General features: G+C 38.6%; 1 protein-coding gene and 2 pseudogenes across 1 annotated transcript; all 3 read right to left on the bottom strand.

Annotated features, from left to right (window-relative positions):
- Positions 1-1,084: 1,084 nt before the first annotated feature.
- Positions 1,085-2,782, bottom strand: LOC121781135 (annotated as a pseudogene).
- A 1,616-nt stretch (positions 2,783-4,398) lies between these two features.
- Positions 4,399-7,492, bottom strand: LOC121781622 (K(+) efflux antiporter 6-like). Its single transcript, XM_042179346.1, has 7 exons — positions 7,104-7,492; positions 6,596-6,639; positions 5,114-5,172; positions 4,945-5,023; positions 4,687-4,748; positions 4,560-4,602; positions 4,399-4,449 (listed from the first exon to the last, which is right to left on the bottom strand). The coding sequence occupies exons 1-7, from the start codon at positions 7,324-7,326 to the stop codon at positions 4,399-4,401; spliced, it is 561 nt and encodes a 186-aa protein (XP_042035280.1). The 5' UTR covers positions 7,327-7,492.
- Positions 7,493-10,752: 3,260 nt separating this feature from the next.
- LOC121782842 lies at positions 10,753-16,387 on the bottom strand (annotated as a pseudogene).
- Positions 16,388-21,455: the final 5,068 nt, after the last annotated feature.

The following is a 21,455-nucleotide window of genomic DNA, read 5'->3' as shown; positions in this document are numbered from 1 at the left end:
TGTCATGGAGCCCCTGCAGATGGGTGTACCACGTACTAATGAATACTTGATCCAGCGGTACACCGATATGCGGAGCCAAATATCGCATACAAACACTGCAGGCTGATTTGGTTGAAGAGGTCTGGAACCGTAGAGGGAGCGCCGCAGAGTGATATGGGTTTTCGGGTTGTTGTTTTTAAACTAGAAAAATTTCGTTGTATAAATATCATAAATTATAGTCTAATAAAATTTATTGTAGCTAAATTAAAAAATATCATTAAAAAAGGCAAACAAATTAATTTTTATTTTGAAGCGGGCCACATTTCGTGGCCCTTATTATTACCATTGTGGAGAGCCCAGGAGAGCCACATTTGGTGGCCGGGCCAACTTTGGTGGCCATTGAGGGCCACCATTGTGGACACTCTAAGTATCTATCATTTTATTTATGTTAAAATGTCCTAAAAAATATGGAGATCCAATATCGACGTGATATGCGATCTTATGCATCAATAATCCAAATTACATGTTGATTACCCAAAGGTATATATCGATTATTCAATCGAAGTGTAATTTTGCACGTCACATCGATACTTCAATAACCAAAAAAATCATGATATTTTTAATGTCAACAATAAAACGATTGATACAAAATGAGAATTACCTAAAGATGTTGACATTTTCGACTAATGTCCTAAATGATGAGACAAAATCAACCATTTACCCTATTAATTAATGACAAGAGAATATTCATGTGCTATTCGATGTGTACTAGGCACAGAGTGTGACCAGCCAAACCTTTTTTTTTACTATAAATGTATTTAGATAACTTTATAATGTCATTATTAATTAGTTTGGCAATATCCAGAATATGCTATCCAATCTTTTCTATTGTAATCTTTTTGTTTTGGCGTAATCTAGATTTGTGGGCACCTATTCAACCATAGTTTTTCTTCACCTTATACTATCTTTCTTTGCATATGCTCGTCTTTTTCTAAACTTTGGGAATATTGATATTCCAATGCAAATTTTGTCAAGTTTTATAGATATCCCAAAATTCAAAAATTACTTATGAGTGCAATATGAAAAGAAAAGGAAACAACAAAGAAAATGGTAGTACATTAGGCAAATTTTAAGAATAAAAGTTTGTGTGCGTTTAGTTTCATTTTGAAGTTCAAGATTCCTATATCAAACTGGCAAAAAATAATGTTGATATCTCTTTAATTCTGAATTAGTTATGTTGTTGTCCAAGTTGTTTCAACCTATTGAGCTCAGGCAATATCTCCTTTCCCAGATCAGGTCTATCTTTTTTCCTCAGCTCAGTGCATCTCAGGCTAGCTTTTGCAAGACACTGAGCCTCCTCGACCGGCCAATCAGGCACGGTTGGATCGAGCAGACTGCCAAACGTGCCCTGTTCAATGGCTCGTTCGACGTGGTGAGTGAGGCCCATAGGTGGCTTGGCAGTGATGATTTTGTAGTAGTATCACCCCGAGTGAGTAAATATCTGATTTTGTCCCCGCCTTTCCGGTCCTGCTGGTATTCCGGGTCGATGTAGCAAAATGTACCTGCAGCCGATGTCATGTGATACTGAGTCCACGCTATCTGCGACTGTGGGTAGGGACCAGTCGGGCCAGCCCTACGTCGCTGATTTTGCACGTGTAATGATGGTCTTCAGCAAGATGTTTCCTGGCTTAGGTCACGGTGGACCAATGGCTCGGGCTTGGCCTGGTGAAGGAAAAGCAGACAGTGGCTATCTCAGAGGCGATCTTGAACCGGACCCCCCATGGGATAGAGGGGGTGTCTGCCCTTTCTGAGTAGACGGTCCTCAAGGCTTCCGTTGTCCATGTACTCATACACAAGGCATCCGTACTCAGGGCATGCGCCCATGAGCAGGACCATGTTCGGATGCCTCATGCAGGTCAGTACTTCGACCTGCATCAGTGTAACCAGAATAGACGATGAAGCACAGTTCAGTTCAATGATAGTTTGATGACAGTTTTAAAAAATGCTACCTCTTGTTGGAACTGTTTTTTGCCCTGAGTAGCATCGGGGCGTAGGACTTTGATGGCAACAGGTGTGTAGTCTAGCTTCCCTTGTAAACGGGGCCGTACCCTCCTTCTCCGATCTTCCTAGATCCTGAGAATTTGTTAGTGGCCTCTTCGATCTCTTCAATCACGTATCTTCTATAGCGGTCATCATTGTTTGACAGCGCGTTCAATGCACGTTTCTTTTCCTCCGCCTCCTTCTTTGCCCTCTGCTCCGCGTACCTTCTCCTCTGTGTCTCCTTCTCGGCTATCTTTTGCGCCTTCTCTGCGGCTTCAATCGCAGCTCTGCATTTCACCTTTTCCATCTCCACGAGCGCTAGGGCCGCCTCTTCAGCTTGCCGGGCTTGGCCAAATCGGTCTATCTCCCCGTGCTTCTGCTGCTGAAGCTCATTCACCTATAAATTTAGTAGACGAATTAAAGAAAATTAACTTGCAACTATGTCACATTATACTAGAAAATTTTAGGTATTAATTTACCATCTTTTGAGCTGAGATTGCTTCTTTGCAAGCTTCATTATACATAGACATTGTTTGATTTACCTCTTGCTTGAGCCTATCAATTGCAGTCTGCACTAAACAAACTACAGTAAGACCTATATTATGAAATTTAATTAAATTTAATAAATTTTGTACTTAACTGGAGATGAAGAATTTGATGCAAGATGATCAAATTGTTCTGATCCCACACTGCTTGTGTTTGACAATTGCACTCTTGTGATATCCATGCCATGATCTCTAACTGAATCTTCATGTGTATTACCGAACTTTCCGTGTTTCTCGGCCTCCTTCTCGACTCACCACCATCGTTCCTTAATCGCCTACTACCATTTTCGGAATGCTCGTCGCTACTCCTCCTTCCCCCCCCCACACAGAGGATCCCCTGTTGTTGGATTTGCTAGTGTTTTTTTTATTACAATGTTCTTATGTTTTAAGATCAAGCTGATTTCTGCAAGAAGGATGGATACCTAGTAGATGACACTGGAGATGGGGCCCTAGTCGAGCTGTCCGTGTGTCGTGCTGCTGGCCGGATTGATTGAGCCTTGCCCCTTGAAATCACGTACACGGAGCAGAAATCCGGGGCGGCCTTGTTTATCATGGTGGCCACATCCGGGATCCAGAACCTAACAACACGACGTTATTCATATTACACACGTGACATGTACTGATAAAAAGAATTGGTGTTAAAAATTTTAAGTGAGGAATAATTTTGGTTAGTAAAATCTACCCCCCACACCCCCACCCCCAACTCCCCCTTTCCCCCCCCTAATATATCTTTTATGACATTCTTTGGTGATGCACAAGAACATGTGGTCACAGTAATTATGGTTGATGTTAGTCTATTAGGGCCAGAATGCACATCAACACCTTCTAGCACCACCTCCTCTTTTCACGCAAAAATGGTCACATTTACTGATTTATGAACAAAGGCGAATTTTAATGTGCAATTGATAAAGTATGAGCCAAAATAGTGAAGGAAAAAGTGAAAATGACCATTTTCCATTCAATGCCTACTGATGTTTATTTTCAAGTTAGACCAGAATAACCTTAGTGGAAAAAAATAAAATAAGACGCTCATCAGCAGGTTTCTGTTCTTGCAGCTTACGTTAACTTCAAATCTATTGCTGACTTGCTGTCACTTCCCAAACTTAAAATAGACAACAATATAAAAAAAACTACTTTCACTTTTCAACAAGATAGGCTTGTCTAGCAGTTTCAGAGTATAAAGCAGTGTTTATGGAGATAAGATCTGCAATTTCTCTTGCCACCACTGGACAATGAGAAAATAGCATATACTTGACTTGACACAATTGTTAGAGGAGCCTTATTACAGAGCTTGCGCATTTGATGGTCAATAATCAACTTAATCAATAAACTTTATAAACTTTATAAACTTTTGGCAAGCAATAATATATCAACACCTAAAACCCATCTGATGAACATACCGAGGCTATAATTCCACATAGGCACATGAAAAAGAGAATTTGAAGTAACCCTCCAAGAATAGCAACTGCACGAACAACTCGTAGCTGTAAACAGCTAATTGCTTCAGTCTAAATACAAACGGAAAAACCAGTACTGTGTCGTTTTAAAGCAACTATAACAGCAGCTAACCTTTGTTGTGGAGAACTCCAGCCAAGGGCAAACAGAAGGAAAATTACACCAAAACTGAGCCACTGTTTCAACCTGGATAAACTCATTATGAATGACAGAATAAGAGCAGTTCATGACGAAACTCATTTATGCGTGAACCATAAATACCACTACTACTTCAAAAGGAAAATTTAGCCTGCTAAGAATCTAAGATGCAAAGTGGCACATTTAAAGGTCAAGAGTTGATTAGTATAGTCACATACTTGCACCATTTCACTGATAATATTCAGACCTCCAGGTCAACAAGTGATCCTGCTAATAAGTATCCAGTAAGCACCTGCAAAGTGTTCACAGAATTAGGAAATATAGTTGAACAGAGTGAGCATAGCAAGACAAGCCAAGTTCCGAGATCAGACCGGTTGTCCGGCACAAGCAAAAGCAATTCACCACAAGTTGCAGAGACAAGACGACAACTAGGTCTGATATGAGCCTGCAAGATCATCACATTAGATGGTCTAGATCCCAAAAGGACGAGACACGAGATTGTAAAAACTTATCATTCTTGTTACTGTACCTCAAGTCTAACTGCAGCACAGGGTATTTGGATTTGAAATTTGATATGATAAATACATTATCCTGAATATAAACAAAAAACTGTATATTTACCCACTGACAATGGTAAGATTGTTACTGATTTACTTAACTTTCTGATTTGTCTCTTTAATAGTTAACTGTACCTTTTTTCAGACTCTTAGAGATAACAATGCTACTAGAGAAACATTCAGAAATTAATGTCACTATGTAACTAAAAAGTGTAATAACATTGTTTTACCTTTCTATCGATTAATGTTGGGGTCTCTTCAGCTCCATTGTCATTATCCAGGTTGAAAACTTTATTAAATTTAAAGGATCTATAATTACAAGAGGATAATTCAATATAAGTAAAACAAACATATTATGCATGTGGAAAAAGTTAGTGCAAGAATGGTACAGATACCTACTTTTCTTCTTTTGTTTCATTTTTCTTTGGCTTCACTCTAGCTACTGTTTCCAAAACAGCCTGATAATGTGATAAAGTAAGCCAGAAATAAAGCAAGTAAGGCAGCATGTTTTGCAATTGAAACCATGTTACTGTTCACTCATTGTGATTGTCTATTTAAAAAACTAATGCAACCAGAGTTTGGTTACAGATATGTTCAACCAAAGCTAGTGAGTATTTATTAGCATCAGTGTTGTTAGGGTCGCGGGGCGCACCGGGTCGATGAGGTGAAAATTCGGGTCGCAGGTCGACGAGTCGACGGGGTCGAGAGACCCGCAAAGCTAGGTTAATTTTTTGCCTTTTAATATTAAATAAATAAATATATTGCTCTAATGTTTATAATACATCAAATAATATAAATGTAGACGCAATTCATGTGAATAGAGATAAAATGGAAAATAGAAATGATCAAAATATCAAAACAATTCATAAGTCATAACACGGGAGAGATCTTTGAATATATGAAGGGTGGCAGCAAAAGATCTTTGAATTGTTTATTTGTTTAGGAGTGAAAAAGCCGAATTCTAAAGTGTAGAAAGTAGGTTTGAAAAGTTTGATGTGGTGCATGCATATATATAGAGAATTGTGATTGAGAGAGACAGAAAACATGGGAGAGATTTGAGAAAATCAGAGATAACATGTGTTTAGGGCGACCCAGCGACTCACTCGACCCAGGCGACCCACTCGACCCAGGCGACCCACTCGACCCAGGCGACCCAGCGGCGACCCTGTATCTCGATCAACCCACCCATGTTGGGGCGGTGATGGTCTCGACCCAGGCGACCCGGGCGACCCGAACGACATTTTGACAACACTGATTAGCGTTCCATATCCTCTGGTCTATCATATGTATGTTAAACTAACAAGCATACAAAGGAACTGTGTTCAAGAAAATATTTAACTGTGGAATACAATGACATTAGCACAAGGTTAAGCAAAGGGCCTCCCAGCTACATAATCCCTAAACTTATCACGCATCATAGATCCTGATGCGTATACCTCCCATCTGACTAGTTAAACGATTTAATCCCCAGAAATATAATGTATATATCATGATCAGAGCTTGATGCCAAATTCAGACACCATTAAGTCATTTCTGTTTCTGGACAACAAAAAGGCAAAGTTGTCCAGCTCACAAAGAATACATCCAGGAATGCTTGAAGCTATTGTCGAAGAGAAATATCTTAAGCTTTCATACCATATTGAGACAAATTAGCAACTTTTTCCCGCTTATTGTGAAATTCTACTGCTGTTGCACTTGTTATTGAGTTTCCAGTCAACCATTCAATAATTTCCAAACATGTTGCAAAATCCACTTGAACCTCCAAGTCAAGGGACATTATTCATATGCAATTTATTCATACCTCTCCTTACTGAGTTACTGACGTTACCCAAAAATTAGATAAAAGTACTATTCTAAGAGGTGGAATTGCAAGGTACAAACCTGTTGCTCAGCCACAGTGTTGTTGAAGCTACCAGCATCGTTTTCTGCCACAAGTTCAATTTCAGACAGTATTAACTAAGAATCCGCCACCACATTAATCACAAGAAACTTACAAAAAGCAGTGAGCTGTTTCCAAAGTACATCAAAATAACAAGCAAAATGATCGCTAGTTTAAAAAAATTGATTAAGATGGTAAAACATAAACAATAACTTTAGCTCAACAGACTCCTGCTGGATCAATAAATAGATACTAGTACAAACCAGTAATAGCTGCAGCAATAGACGAACTTCAACCTTTCCCCAAATAATGAAAACAAAAAAACAGTTTAAACATCACATAAGGAATCAATAAAGCTCATAAAAAACCTCTAGATTCCAAAATTTACTTAGCAAAGTATAAAGAGTGCCTATGCTATGTGCCGAATGTTAACCCTAACGAAACAGGTATCACCAAAAACAAAATCGGAGCGAATTGAAACAAAGCTAAGTAAATGTGATCCAATAAAACCTTCATTATGATCCTCATTCTCCGTGAATTCCTTCTGGAGCGCACGGTCGATCATATCAGCAAACGTGTCCTCCTTCGGACTGGTCTTATTCCCAGTAATGGTGGCATTGGAGAAGGTGGCAGCGGCGACGTCTCCCTCCGCGGCCAGCTTGGAATCCTCAGACACCGCGGCGGCGGCGAGTACCACTGCCAGTAAGACAGCGGCGGCTAGCGATCTACTCATCTTGAGGCAGAAGCAGCACCGCCGGCGGCGCAGGCGAAGCAGGCCCCGGCGCACGTCAGAGAAGTGTCGGTTAGTTTGCTTGTCGTTATCCGCAACTGTGCAGCTCAGGCGCAGTTGAGAGACAATTGGGGGAAATTGTTATTTTTTTTATTTGTGTAATGTAATTTCGTAGTTAAGTGATTAGTGAATGAATAGATAATTAGTAGTAGTAATCAACACGATAAACAAGGGATGTTTTTTGGATGCGCTATGTTTTTTTTATTTATTACTTTCTTTTTTTTAAAATAACAACTATTTCTATTTTGGATCGTTCCTTAAAAATGAAAACTTTAGAATCTTTCTATTTTAAGATACCAACTCTATTTTCACTGTTTTTTCTCTTCATCTCTATTTACTCTTTTTTCTCCTCTCTCTTCTTCACCAATTTTTCCCACTTATTTTATCAATTATGCATTAAAATCCGTGTCATTTTAAATATTTCTATTTTTTTAATATGAAGAGAGTAAATATTTAATATGTGGGGATACATAATATTTAGGAAAACAAATCAAATTCCTAACCTCTATGGAAAACAAATCAAATCATTAGTTCATAACAAGTACTACTACTATAACAATAAATCATAGTAGTAAAATATACTCCCTCCGTCCCGGGCTACTCGCCCCTTTCCTTTTCGGCACGGATATTAAGGAATGAGTGTATAGGAAAGTCAAAAATGACGGCTGTAGGTGAAAATTTTTACTAAAAATGGAAAGAGTGCAAGTAACTTGGGACACCCAAAAAGGAAATAAGTGCGAGTAGCTTGGGACGGAGGGAGTACTATGAAGATTATCAGCTCACTCGTGAGACAAGATAAAAGTCAAAATTCCTATCAAATACTCCCTCCATCCGAGCCTAAGTGAGACGTTTTCCTTTTTGGTACATTCCAACTTAAGTTAGACGTTTCCTTTTTTGACAACAATCAACCCACTCCTCTCTCCTACCTTATCCCCTTATCTCTCCCACTTTATCATCTCTCTTATTTTATTATCTCTTCCTCTTTCTTACTTTTTTCTCTCTTTCTTACTTTAGTCTCTCATACTTTACTATTAATAATTTAATTCACTAAACACCAATACCTAAATTCTTGTGTCAAAATAGAAACGTCTCGCTTAGTCTGGGACAGAGGGAGTAACTAGTAGGAACGAGCATTGAATAATAGTATTGGATTTGGAGTATGTGATCACACCTTAGTTTATGGACTATCAATGATATTTTTAAAGTTTATGTACCATTTACGTTCAAAACGCATAGTTCAGGGACCATTTGCGTAGTTCACTTTTAATTAAATGGTGGGTTTGACCGTTTGGTAATGAACAACGCCAATTTTTTTAAGTAAGATAACTATTTCAATCCACGCACGATGCCGAATGATGGTCTTTAATATTTTTTCGAGTTTAGTATGTGTATTATACAATACACTCTTCATATTTATATAGTAGAGAAATTTATTTAGGTCAAACAATTTAAAATAAGTGTATTCTTTTTATCTCATGCTACTCGTATCCACTCATATTAAATGACACAGAGGAATTAACCAGAGTATGCACTCGTTTTGTAAAAATAATAATAAATAGTTAGAGTGGAGAGAATGAAAGGTAAGAGAGAGAATATTTTAGTTAAGACTTTTATCTACATTATTCTCTCTTATACTTCACCCTCCCTCCACTTTAACTATTTATTATTCCCTCCGTCCCACAAGAATATGCATTCTTTCCTTTTTAGTCCGTCCCACAAGAATATGCATTTTCTAATTTTGGAAACCCTTTTCTCTCTAATGAGGTGAGAATCATCCTCCACTAACAATACCTTATTTACTTTTTCTCTCTACCTCTCTCTTACTTTACCAATTTTGCATTAAAACCCGTGTCGAACCCAAAGTGTATATTCTTTGGGGACGAAGAGAGTATTATTTTTACAAAACAAGTATAGAAAAGAAGTGTGACAAATTTTCAGGAACGGAGGAAGTAGCATCATATTATTGTATACCCTCTATTTCATATCAAGAGTCCAAATTGCATCTGGCACAAAATGTAACGAAAAGTTGGTGAAAAAAATATGATTATAAAAACAAGTAATGATATTCACAACAAAAGACTAGTAAATCAAATAAATTCCCCAGATTCTATGGACAATAGAGAGAAATGAGAGATGGGTGAATAATAGAGAACTGGAGAGAAACAACAAAAAAATATATAAACAAATTAAAAATTTGACAAATCACAAAAAGCAGATCATTAAATTTAAATAAAAATTAAATAATAAAAAAGAAACGCAAAATCAGATGTGCCTACACTGTGAATGCCCCTAATACTTTAATTATAAAGTCAAAAAACTTTAATTATAAAGGCCAAAACCTTAAATTACTACTCTATCGTCCATAGATATACTGCAGTGTAAAAACTTTAGAATTTATGAGGGGTCTTTAATATATCAAAATTCGGTCTTTATTTTCTCAATTATCATGCTTCCACATATAATGTTCAAGTGTGGAAGAGAAAATAGATTGTAAGAATTGCATGCGATGCATGTCATGAAATGAGATCATATTTTTTAGAATCATGATATTATAATACACAGGCTAAAGTTAACGAATTATTTGTTGAATCTGAAATGCAAGTCTTGCAACAAATAATTGATCAGGTAAGAATTTTACATGATCCACTCTTCTCATAGTGTTGTAGTGAGAATCAATTCATGAATCATAACCTTTTTCCCTTTTTTTTAATATAATTTTGCCTTCACAAATACAACAAAAATAGCGATCTACGTTTATCATTTTTTCTACCTTTTACTAGTTTTTTTTTTGGGTACAAAACCTACAGAGACCCTTTTTTACAGTTACTTTTTTATGGTCTCAACAGATACCCCTAATCCACCCCTCTCTCTCAGTCTAAATAAGATTTATTACAAATATACTCACCTACATTGGTGAACCCTAATACCTTCTGAGCTTTTTCTCCATTTTCTCAAGAATTTAATGTTTTCCCCCAGCTGCACTTATGAGAGACTTGTTTTAAGTCCAGGCGAGTTTCGTTCCCGGTTGCATCAAGCTTCGCCAATGAACCACTGCCTACCCGATCCAATTATGTTCCTTAGCAGCTGTACATTTGAAGATTTCTAAAAACCCACTCCTGCTCTGGCTGGTTCTTCGAACGAGTACTGAGCTATTGTTACATCAGAGATGGGTTTCACTACTCTCAGTTGTTTTCTGCACTCTAAGGCGACGCACACGTTTGAGTCGAGCAATAATCTGTGCAAACGAAGGGCGTCCCTGTGGGTTCTACAGAAACAATGTTGCCGAATTTTAAAACTCACTTCTTAGTGTTTGGTTAGAATTTTATCTCAGATTCAGCGGTTGTCCCCACACAAACATGAGAGTCAAGAATAGTGTGAGAAACTTTACCTAATCCAGCAATCGCGTATTATATCTGCAACCACTGGATCAACCATGGGCGGGATGTCAAGGTGTCTGTCTTGAATCCAACGGCTCCAACAACTTGCATCGAGTTCATTTCTGTCCATGGCACCCGGAGAGTTGCCAGCTCCATAAAATGACCCCAAAACTATATACATCAGATCTGCAAATAAGGAAAAACTGAACCTATTAGCAAGGTGAAAATCCTACTTTTCAAGACTAGGCCGATAGATCATGAACTCACTTCTCGTTAGATGGTTCATTCCTTAGAACTTCTGGTGCCATCCACTCAGCCTACACATAAGATTAAATCGCGAGTGAATATTTTATAATATCTTTCTAGCTTCTCTATGTTCTTTGTTTTCACCCTTGCAACAAATGGGTCAGTGGGCATTACCGTTCCAGCAGTCGATTTAGAAGATAGAAAAGTGTTGTGCTGCAGGCGCGACATCCCAAAGTCACAAACCTAAAAAGTATTGGATTATTAGATATTAGCATGGATATGAAAAGCAACTCTATTGTTTATAATTGATAGGGTTGTAGTAATACACAACGACCGCACCTTAACGACCCAATTTTTATCAACAAGAAGGTTTGGAGTCTTGAGATCTCGATGCACGATAATTGGATGGCTAGTGTGTAAATAATTCATTCCCTTGGCCTGCAGATAACAAAATATTAACAGAGAGTCGAAGAAACTTTACAGGAGAAACAAACTGGAATGGAACACCTAAACACAATACCACATCCATGGCCATCCTTATTCGTCTTTTTTCATCGATTTGGATATTTGGACGGTGCAGCAGCTTATACAAGCTACCTCTGCAAATAGCCAGGAAGAGAACAAGTTATTAGATGAGCTTCATTTTTAGAAGGTTAGAATAAGACGGAAGATATCACAAAGGTATTTCCATTAGCTAGCGAGATATTAACCTTGGGAGAAATTCCATCAATATAGACATATTTGGGGGCCGTAACACAGCTCCCATGAAAAGAACAATGTTTGGATGTCGCAACCTCAACATAATCTCAATCTAAATCAAACAACAAGCAAATACAAGCTCAATAAATAATTGAAAAGTTTCTTTCAAGAATGTAAAATGTCATGCATGAGATGCATGCTTGAAAAATCTCGCTTACCTCACATCTAAACTGTGCTAGTGCATCGCCTGATATATCTTGTTTCATAAACCTCTTCAATGCAACTTCCTGTAAGTTAATAACAATCGATGTGTTACAATCAGTATAAATAAAAAAATTCATAGACAGTAGCCATCCATATTAAAAGACAAACACAACGAAGATACGTATCCCTACATGCTCATACCAGCAAACTGGTCTAAATCCAGAAGGAACTCAGTGAGTATTATGTGGCCTGACACCTGGCTAAAATATACATTCTGAATGTTGAGAACAAATCCAAATGTACCAGACTTGTACCAGAATTATGTGCATACTTTTTAACTTCAGAATACCCATTTGCCATAAAATGCATATTCAAGGAAAGTTAAACCCATTCTCATAAAAACAAAGGAAAGTAAAAACTCACCGTGCCATTCCATTCTGCTCGGTAGACCTCACCATAAGATCCTGCAGGATAAGCAGGCGTTCAGTATACAAATATACAAAATTTAGCAAAACTGGGGAATCAGTAAATAGGGATTGAGGAATTCCAAAAAATGACCCGGTATGGGTGGCATAGAAAGTGTGGATCTAGATTTTCCATATAATATTACAGAAGTACATGGACTCAGCCACATATATTCACAGAAAATCCACAACCCTTAAAGAAGGATAAAATCAGTAATAACACAACTCTTACCTATACCAATGCGTTCACCAATCTGAAGATCCTCCCATAACATTTCGGCTACTCCATTTATTGCCGAATCAATTTGCATATCTTGAATTTTGTTAGCAGTAGACTGATCAGTGTAGGCTATGTGTATAGCCTCTCCATTTCCAGAAGAATCGATAAGTTCAGTAGCAATCGCAGCACCATCATTTGGGATGTCTTCATCCTTTCTGTCTTTGAAAGTTACTCTCCGTTCGTGTTGGGTATCAGAAGATGGTCTGTATCCAGCTGAATGCAGAGGCACATGCAATTGTTCAGTTGCATCTTTCCTGCCGTTATGTAAAACTTGTCAGCACAACAAGAATATCATTTTACACCCAATCAAACTCACTCTCCACAGTATTCTTTCTTTGCACCAAGTTTCACTCTCTAAGACCATCGGTAGTTTTATCCTGATGTGAGTAATAACAACACAGTACCAAGTTCTAAAAATAAATCAGTTTGCTAGCAGCAATAATAAGTACCTGGGAACATCTTCAACTCGCAACTCTACCACATTTGTTTTCTTGCCAGCACCCAATGGCATTTCACATATTTCACTTGAAGGTAGATAAATATCCAACATGTCTGACTGGATTTTTCCAGCGAATCTTCCACCGTTTCTATTTGATACAGTAGCAACCTGAGATGAGTAAAAACTTGAACTTCCAGTTTTGGCAGTTTCATCTACATAGGACGCTTCAGCTCTGGTTCCTTGGTCAGGTGCTGAAAATGAACCCTTGCCAACTGTTGTGATATCAAACCCAAAATTTTGAAGACGCCTACTGGGTGCTTCAGCAGGAATGAGAGCCCCAGGAGCACCCATCAGATCAATAATATATTCACTGCACCCATTCCAGGAATGCATTATGTGCTATTACACTTACACAACAGTATACGCAACACTTTTTGACCAGGATAAAAATGAAGATTAACTCATTCAAAAAGTCAATCTATGAACTAACAATTCGAACTTGAAGACAAATTTTCTTCGTTAATGGGTTTATGCATTATGGCAGGACATTAATGATGAAATAGAGCGCAAAGAGAATATGCAAACCTAGCAACAAGCACGTTATTACTTTCACTAGGCTCAAAAATATTTTACGCTTCTGGATTCTTACAATAATGGCAAGACCTCTATGATGAAACAGAGCAACTACATAGAATTATTTTTTGCAAACTAGCATTAGTCCAGCTGTTACCTTCCATTGTCCAATTTTATCAAGTTTACAGCTCCTTCATCAGTGCCAGTATGATAACTCCCTTTGACTAGCTTACATGGAATGTTAACCCTATCAGCAAGTACCTAAAAACATAACCTGTTATCAGAATTGTAGTTCAAGTATTGTAAGATTCCAATTTGTTGACAAATAAGAATCAAGAATCAGTGGTTCACATATATTAGTATGAAGTAGTCACTATACTAATATGAAGTAGATAGCCAAAACTACTACTTCACCCAAGGAAGCTTATAGATTTTAGCTCCTTATGTTGATGATATCATGATGCACCCTTTCCATTAAATGGAGAGAAAATCTTTACGACCTTAAAGAGTAAGGCCCTTTGGCGTGAATGGCCAATGTCAAGAGAACCAAGGGGAAGGACAACTGTGTTGAAGTTGACTCTTAACTCCTGACTCCGTGCCCTCCATCTCCAAAACATTTCTTCAACATCACTAACAGGACCTCCCATTCTTTCAACAATAAGATCAGCAATTTTTTGAACTAGAGAGCTTGTACTCTGGCTTGTATTTAGAGCAAGATACTCCATGGACATAAAATGCACTATTTCCTCAAGTCTCCGAAGCTCCATATCAGCACCACGGTTGACTGAAACCACCTCCAGGCCAACAGTATTCAACACCGATATTGCTTCAAGATCTACTAGGGATGGCATGTTGGTTTGGACCATCGAACTGGAATCAATTCCACAAACATCATAGAATCCATCTATTACTTTCTCATCATAATTTACAACATTACAGCTCTGCATTAAAGAAAGATGGGTATGTAATCAATAGTCTGATAAACAATTCAAGACTATAATGCATTTTTACAGGTTTTCCTTCCTTTGTTAGGAAGGGATGTTCTTTGATTAGTATATGAAGTGGAGATGATTCTAATCAACATTATCAACTATATAAATATATGACCCCAACAACTCGACAAGAAAATATGAAATGAAACCAGATAAGGAAAAGGAAAAGAAAAAGAAAAAGAAAAAGAAAAAGAAAAAGACAGAAGATAGACATAACCCAAAAGCATAAAGGTCTTTGCCATTTTACCATTAACTGCACGCCTGCACAAGTCTAAGTGAACGTCGAATGTATATGGCTATTTTAGTAGGTTTATCAGCTAAAATGTTCACAAGAATCATAATATTCTTAAGAGGATGTGTGTTATATAGTAACTTGATTTTTCATTCATATTATTACAATTGAATTAGATCAGGTGCAAGTTTAGCAGGTAACTAGGGACAATTGTATAAATGTCTTCTCCATTCCATAAGAAAATGTGTCTGCCCCATACATGACTACATGAGAAAGAAAAACTAGCAAGCAAGTTTAAAATCATTACGTGTTATGACAAGCTACTATCCAACATATGTATATAGCGTTTATTAAACGGTGTACCATAGATGACGGTGGCAAAGGTAGAAGACAATCTCTCTAGTAGCATGATATTTGCATCATTACTAATTTGCCAGGACTTAATACCACTAAGCAAATTACCAAATAACAACATCAAGAGATGTAAAGCAGATTCCTTTCGAGCAAAATACATGACTTAGTAGAACAACTAATCCTAACAAAATTCCAGCAAAATGCAATGGCTAAAGTAGAATACATTGCTTAGTTTCCGGATATTAAGTAGAAGTGTAGAAGCAATAACCGTCAAACAATGAGAAAAATATAATCTACTCACCTAAACAGCAAATTCACTAGCCTGAATTTTGTTTTAATTTTAAAATCTCTAGACAAAATTAAACAGCAGTTAAGGATCAACTTCGCACGTAAATAGAAATGTTAACTACACTCTTAATCAACGATGCATGTAACAACTGAAACACCTAAAACATCCCCATCCCCCCCTCCCAAAAAAAGCACAAGATAAAAGATCGATTTTTTTTACCCAATATCGGAGGGCTAGAAATTCAGCTAGGCTTTGAGAAGGAGAGCGGCCTAGACTAATCTGCTTAACCGCGTTGATTTGAGCCGTTTCCGAGTCAACGCCGGTTTGACCTGGATCCGAAACGCTGATTGCCAGCGCCAATTGCATTTGGAACTCCTCTTCGAGGTAATTGAAATTGGTGCCCGCGGCCTCGTTCTCCAACGAGGACGCCGTCTGCGGAAAATCGGGCAGCGGAGACGGCGAAGGAGACGGAGATGAGGACTCCGACAGCTGCGACGACGCCGTTTGAGGTGGCTGGTCGGGGACGGGAGGCGGCTGGCGCGGCAGATTCTGGTGATCGCCGATGTGCAGCTTCCGCAGGAAGTGCTTCATCTTCGGCATGGCCGCGCCGTAAAAATATGAACTAATTTACAGAAATGAAAAATGAGTGGCGGAATAATCTATAGGCGGTGAATTGGATTGGGGTTAGGGTTTATGGAGGGGTGGAAGTGGGGAGCGGTGGGTGAAGTGGGGAGGAGTGAGAGAGCAATGAATGTTCATCGTCAAGCTACACTGTAGCTATGGGGAATAAGTATATTTACTCACTGCTTCCCTCCAAAGGCCTCCTCCATTTCCAAACCAACTCTCTCTTCTCTCTTTTCCTCTTCCCTCTTCTCTGTTTGTATGTATATATATGTGTGTATAAATGTGTTTATGGATAATTTCTGGAAACGCAATTAACAAATTCTATGGCTTTGCAAATTTAATTCGCTTAAATATGGTATAAATAATCTCTAAACGTTGATTAATTAATTAAAAGTGTATGCTAATACGCGCGTGTGTGGTTTTTCCAAACTTATACTATGACAAACATCATCGCTACTACTATGCAAATTATTACTTATTACTTTTTTCATTTTTTTTAATAATTGAACCGTTTTGTTATTTCAAGAAGATTTTTATAATGGGATAACTGCCTTAAAAGTCATGAACTTTGCCCGAATTCCGGTTTTTCCCACGAGCCATTTTTTTGCGTATAAAGTCACGAACTTTACTTTTTGTCGCTGATTTCCCATGGTGTGTTTTCCGGCAAACGAGTGAGATGACGTGTTGCGTTTAATTGACCTGGCGGATCGTGGCAGCTGACATGGAAGCTGATATGGTAATAAAATTAAAAAATAAAAACACAAAAAACAATTTAAAATTAATAATTTTAAATCTAAACCTAATATCCCCCCACCCCAACTCACCTTTTCTTCGCCGCTTTCAAACCTAAGTAACCTACATTGAGTTTGCTGCGACGACGATGAACCAATCGACCAGGAACGTTGAGGCGACGCCATGGAGTATGTGGTCGGGTTTCTTCCCAGACAAGCCGAATCCGAACCCGTAAGTTTGTGTTTACCATTGTTTGGAGTATGTGGCCGGATAAAAACTATAAAATTGTTTGGTTGTGTTGATTTTTTCAAAATTGTTTGGAGTATCCTCAAGTTTGGTTGTGTTGATTCTTTCAGTGAACCCTTTCTGCTGCGGATTTACCATGGGGGTAAATTTATACCTGATGGGAGGCTTTGCGAGAAATACGTAGGTGGGGAAATGTGGGAAGGCAGTGGGTTTGATCAAGATAGGTTTGGGTACTTTGACCTAGTGGATGAACTGAATAAACTAGGGTTTCATAGCTGGGATAGACCATGCTTCAAGAGCAAATGGGGAATGGAGTTTCTTAACATAAAGGGTGATGCAGATGTGATGTTAATGTTGAAGTTTCTGACAACAGTTAGGCAACAAATTTGTGATGTGTATGTTGTAGGTGGGAAGGGTGGGCTTGAGAACATTGATGAAGATAAATCAGTGGGTGGGGGAGACAATGTGGGTGAGGAAGCTGCCATGAATATAGTGGAAGTGTTTGAGTCAGTGAAAATGAGTAAGGTTGAGACTGTGAATAAGAGCATGCCTACCAGAAGGAGTAGAAAAGAAACAACTACAAGGGCTGGCAAGTTAAAGTCTATTTCTACCGAAGATGTTGTGGAGAAGAATGCTGAAAGTAGTGTTAAGAAAAGTTTGTTCCAGTCTTCCAAGAAGTCAGTGGTTGGAAATATGGGTGATTCAATGGGGAATAGGAAGGCAGCAGCTAAGGAGGTGGGAAAGAGTGTGGGTGAAGGTGTGGGAGGTGAGGATAATGATGCTGAGGATTTGGGTTATAATGTGGGAACTATAAGTGAATCTGTGGGGATGAGAGATAGAACTGAGGAGAGTGTGGGGGATTAGACTGATTACAGTCTGGGAGTGGGTCTGGGAGATGATAGTGAGGATGATGGGAGTTATATGCCATCTTCTGAAGATGAGGAAACTGATGATGACATGGAGGCTGAGGAGTTGGTATCCGAGGATGAGGAATACACTCAGGGAAGGAAGAAAGTAAAAGAGAACAAGGAGAAAGAGTTTGTTGTTACAGATGACATATTTTATGGCACAGTGAGTGGAGGGAAGGAAAGTGAATATGTTTCTGAGGATGAGAATTCTGAAGAAGGGGACATATACTCTAGCTCAACTGATTCTCAGGATGAAGGGATGAAAAGGTTAGAAAGGCATGCAAAGGTGATGTATGATCCACGGTGTGATCATAAGAGTTTGAAATTGTGTTTGGGTATGAGTTTTATTGATGGTTTTCAAGCAAGGGATGCTTTGACAGACAATGCTGTGGAAAATGGTTGGGAGATTCATTTTAAGAGAGCAAGTAGGAAGCAATTTGAGGCAGGTTGTAAGAGTCCTTGCAAATGGTTCTGTTCCGGGAGTTTAGTGAAGATGAATGGATCTGTAGTGATAAAGAACCTTGAACCTGAACACACATGTCCTAGGGCTATGAGGAATAAGATTGTGACCTCCAATTGGATAGCCAGAAAATACTTGCATGTGTTTAGAATTAGGCCAGAGTTCAGTTGCAAAGAGTTGGGTAGGGACTTGATGCAACGGTTTGCATTTGATGCAACCAAATGGAGGCTATACCACTCTAAGAGAAAGGCAATTGAGATGCTGAGGGGAACCGTGGAAGCTCATTATGCTAAAATAAGGAGCTATATTCTGGAGTTGAGCAAGTCTGACAGAGAAGGGAGGTTTGAACTACATGTAGATGTAGGTTCTGTTTTCAAGGCATTGTACATTGGGTTCAGTGGTCTAAGAAAGGGTTTCAAGGAGGGGTGCATACCTGTGATTGGTCTAGATGGGGCTTTCCTTAAGACTTATCTTGGAGAGAAGTACATGAAGGCATATGGATATGGGTTACCAGCATTGAATGGAGAGAAGCTCTGGCCTCAGGCTGAGGGGTACCCGGTTGTGCCTCCTCCTGTGAAGAAGATGCCCGGCAGACCGAAGAAGGTTAGAAGGAGAGATCTGTTCGAGAAGGATCCTGCCAGACCCAACAGAATGAAGAAGATCTGTGTGATGACATGCCAGAAGTGTTTACAAGAAGGCCACAACTCCAGAACTTGCAAGAATGAGCCAGTTGTAGTGCAACCGAAGCCAAAGGTTAATCAACTCCAGTTTATACTTCAACATTTTTGCTAACATATGTTACTACTATCTACTAACATTGCAACTGCTATACTTATAGGCGAAGATGGGGAGGCCTCGCAAGACACCATCCCTTGAAGGAAGTGGCACCACCGCAATTACGGGGAGAGGTGGAAGAAGGGGAGGCCGTGGTGGAGGGCGCACTGGAGGACGTGGCTCAATCCCAACGCAGCAAAGCAATAACAACAATGTTTGAAGACAATGTTTTGTGTATTTGAAAGTGTCAAGTGACTGTATTTGGAAGACAAATTTGTTTTAACTGTGATTTTGCAATGTGTTTTGTGAACACCAAACAATGACTGTATCAATTTGTATGGGAGCATGAGACTTTGGAATTGGATGCTATTGTATGTGTTAAACCGTGTGTTGTGTTCAACCAAACCTATATGTCTGAACTATGTGTGGTGTTGCACCAAAAACATACTATGAGGCAGAGTACTATAACTCACACTATGCTGCTTTTGAACTCAAAACTCAATGCATTCATAGAGGAAAACATACTAGGAGTGTATTACATTGGAGTTCAACATGCATAGATCATTACATAGAAGTTATGTTAGCTAAGCTACAACAAGATCCGAAGTTATGTTAGCTAAGCTACAACAAGATCCACAAGACGATACATAACATGCAAATGACAACATTCAAGTTCCGGTTTTGACGCTGCAACTGTGCGGCAACACCTTGGAGTGCTTCAACTTCAACGGTTTTCAAACGGACGCTCTCGTCGAGTGCATCCTGCTTAGCAACCCTATCTCTCAATGCTCTTTGCACGTTGTCCATATCAAGCTTCAATTTTTTGAAAAAATACTCTTGATTCGGTGACAATGATGGATCAATCCAACGAAAGAATTTACAGTCGTCCTCCTTCCAGACTTGGCAACGATAGAAGCGTCGTCCGGTATTGGCATCCGTATTGGATGTCACCACATCAGCTTCAAGACCGTGATCACAGACCACTGCCTCAAACCTCGGCCACGTTCTGCTCGAATGCTGGGAAGAACTCGACATCCTGCATTTGAACAATCAAAACTCATATTAACAGTCATGAACCCTAAATACCCATTGCCAATTGCACACAGGAAATCGCTAAATTGCAGGTTGCCAACTGCACAATTCGGGCACCACAAAATCTCATACTCGAAATTAAACCCTAAATCGCAAACCTAAATTGGAAACCTAAATCGACCCCTAAACCCAACGAAATCATTCGCATCTTTAACGAAAAATTGGTAGGATGAATCGCGAATTGAACCCTAAAATGAAGCAATGGTCTTACCTTGTTACGGGATTTTCGCTTCCAATGGGGGTGGATGAATCGCGACTTGAATCCAAGAATGGAAAATGGTTGGGGGTGGATGAATCGAGCGAGAGAGGAGGAGTGAATAGCGTTTGATTTGGGCGATATAACCTAATTTTGAATGATGATGTATAAAACGACGTCGTTTTATCCATCAGAAACGACGTCGTTTTGAATTTTTCCGATGCCTGACACGTCGGAATTCAGGCATGCCACATAGGATTTTAAATTGCCGGAAATCACAGGGTCGGGTCGGGTTGGGAAATACCAGACAAAAGGTAAAGTTCGTGACTTTATACGCTAAAAAATGGCTCGTGGGAAAAACCGGAATTCGGGCAAAGTTCATGACTTTTAAGGCAGTTATCCCTTTTATAATTGAATCATTGTACATATAGTAATAATTAACTAACTTTTTATTTCTACCTTATTTTTTTCTTTTACTTTGTTTTATTTATTTTCTATTTTATTTTTTTATTTTTATCTATTTTATTACCTACTCATTTACAAATTCAATGCCTGCGAATTATATTATAGATACTAGGTATTTAAGGAATGGGATCCTCTACTGTGTGAGAAAACACAGCAACTGGTGTTGTGCTCAAAACGCCAAATATATAGAATGAAATGCAGCATTTATTTTTCGTCCTATTTCCTGTATATGATTTATTAATTTTTATAAAACTCCTTTTTCATTTAAGTACTCCACTTAATAACATTGTAAATTTCATTTATATCCATGAATAAAATACTTACAAACTCTAGTGATCATATCATATATTATATGTATGTTCTATTTGTCTTTAATGGAGTATTTTTTTTATTTTATTTACCATTTTTCTTTTTTTCTTAATATTT

This window comes from Salvia splendens, chromosome 20, assembly GCF_004379255.2.
Source record: "Salvia splendens isolate huo1 chromosome 20, SspV2, whole genome shotgun sequence".
In the NCBI taxonomy this organism is placed as follows: Eukaryota; Viridiplantae; Streptophyta; class Magnoliopsida; order Lamiales; family Lamiaceae; genus Salvia; species Salvia splendens.
Note: the sequence above shows the minus strand (reverse complement) of the source record. Positions and strands in the feature narration are given on the sequence as shown.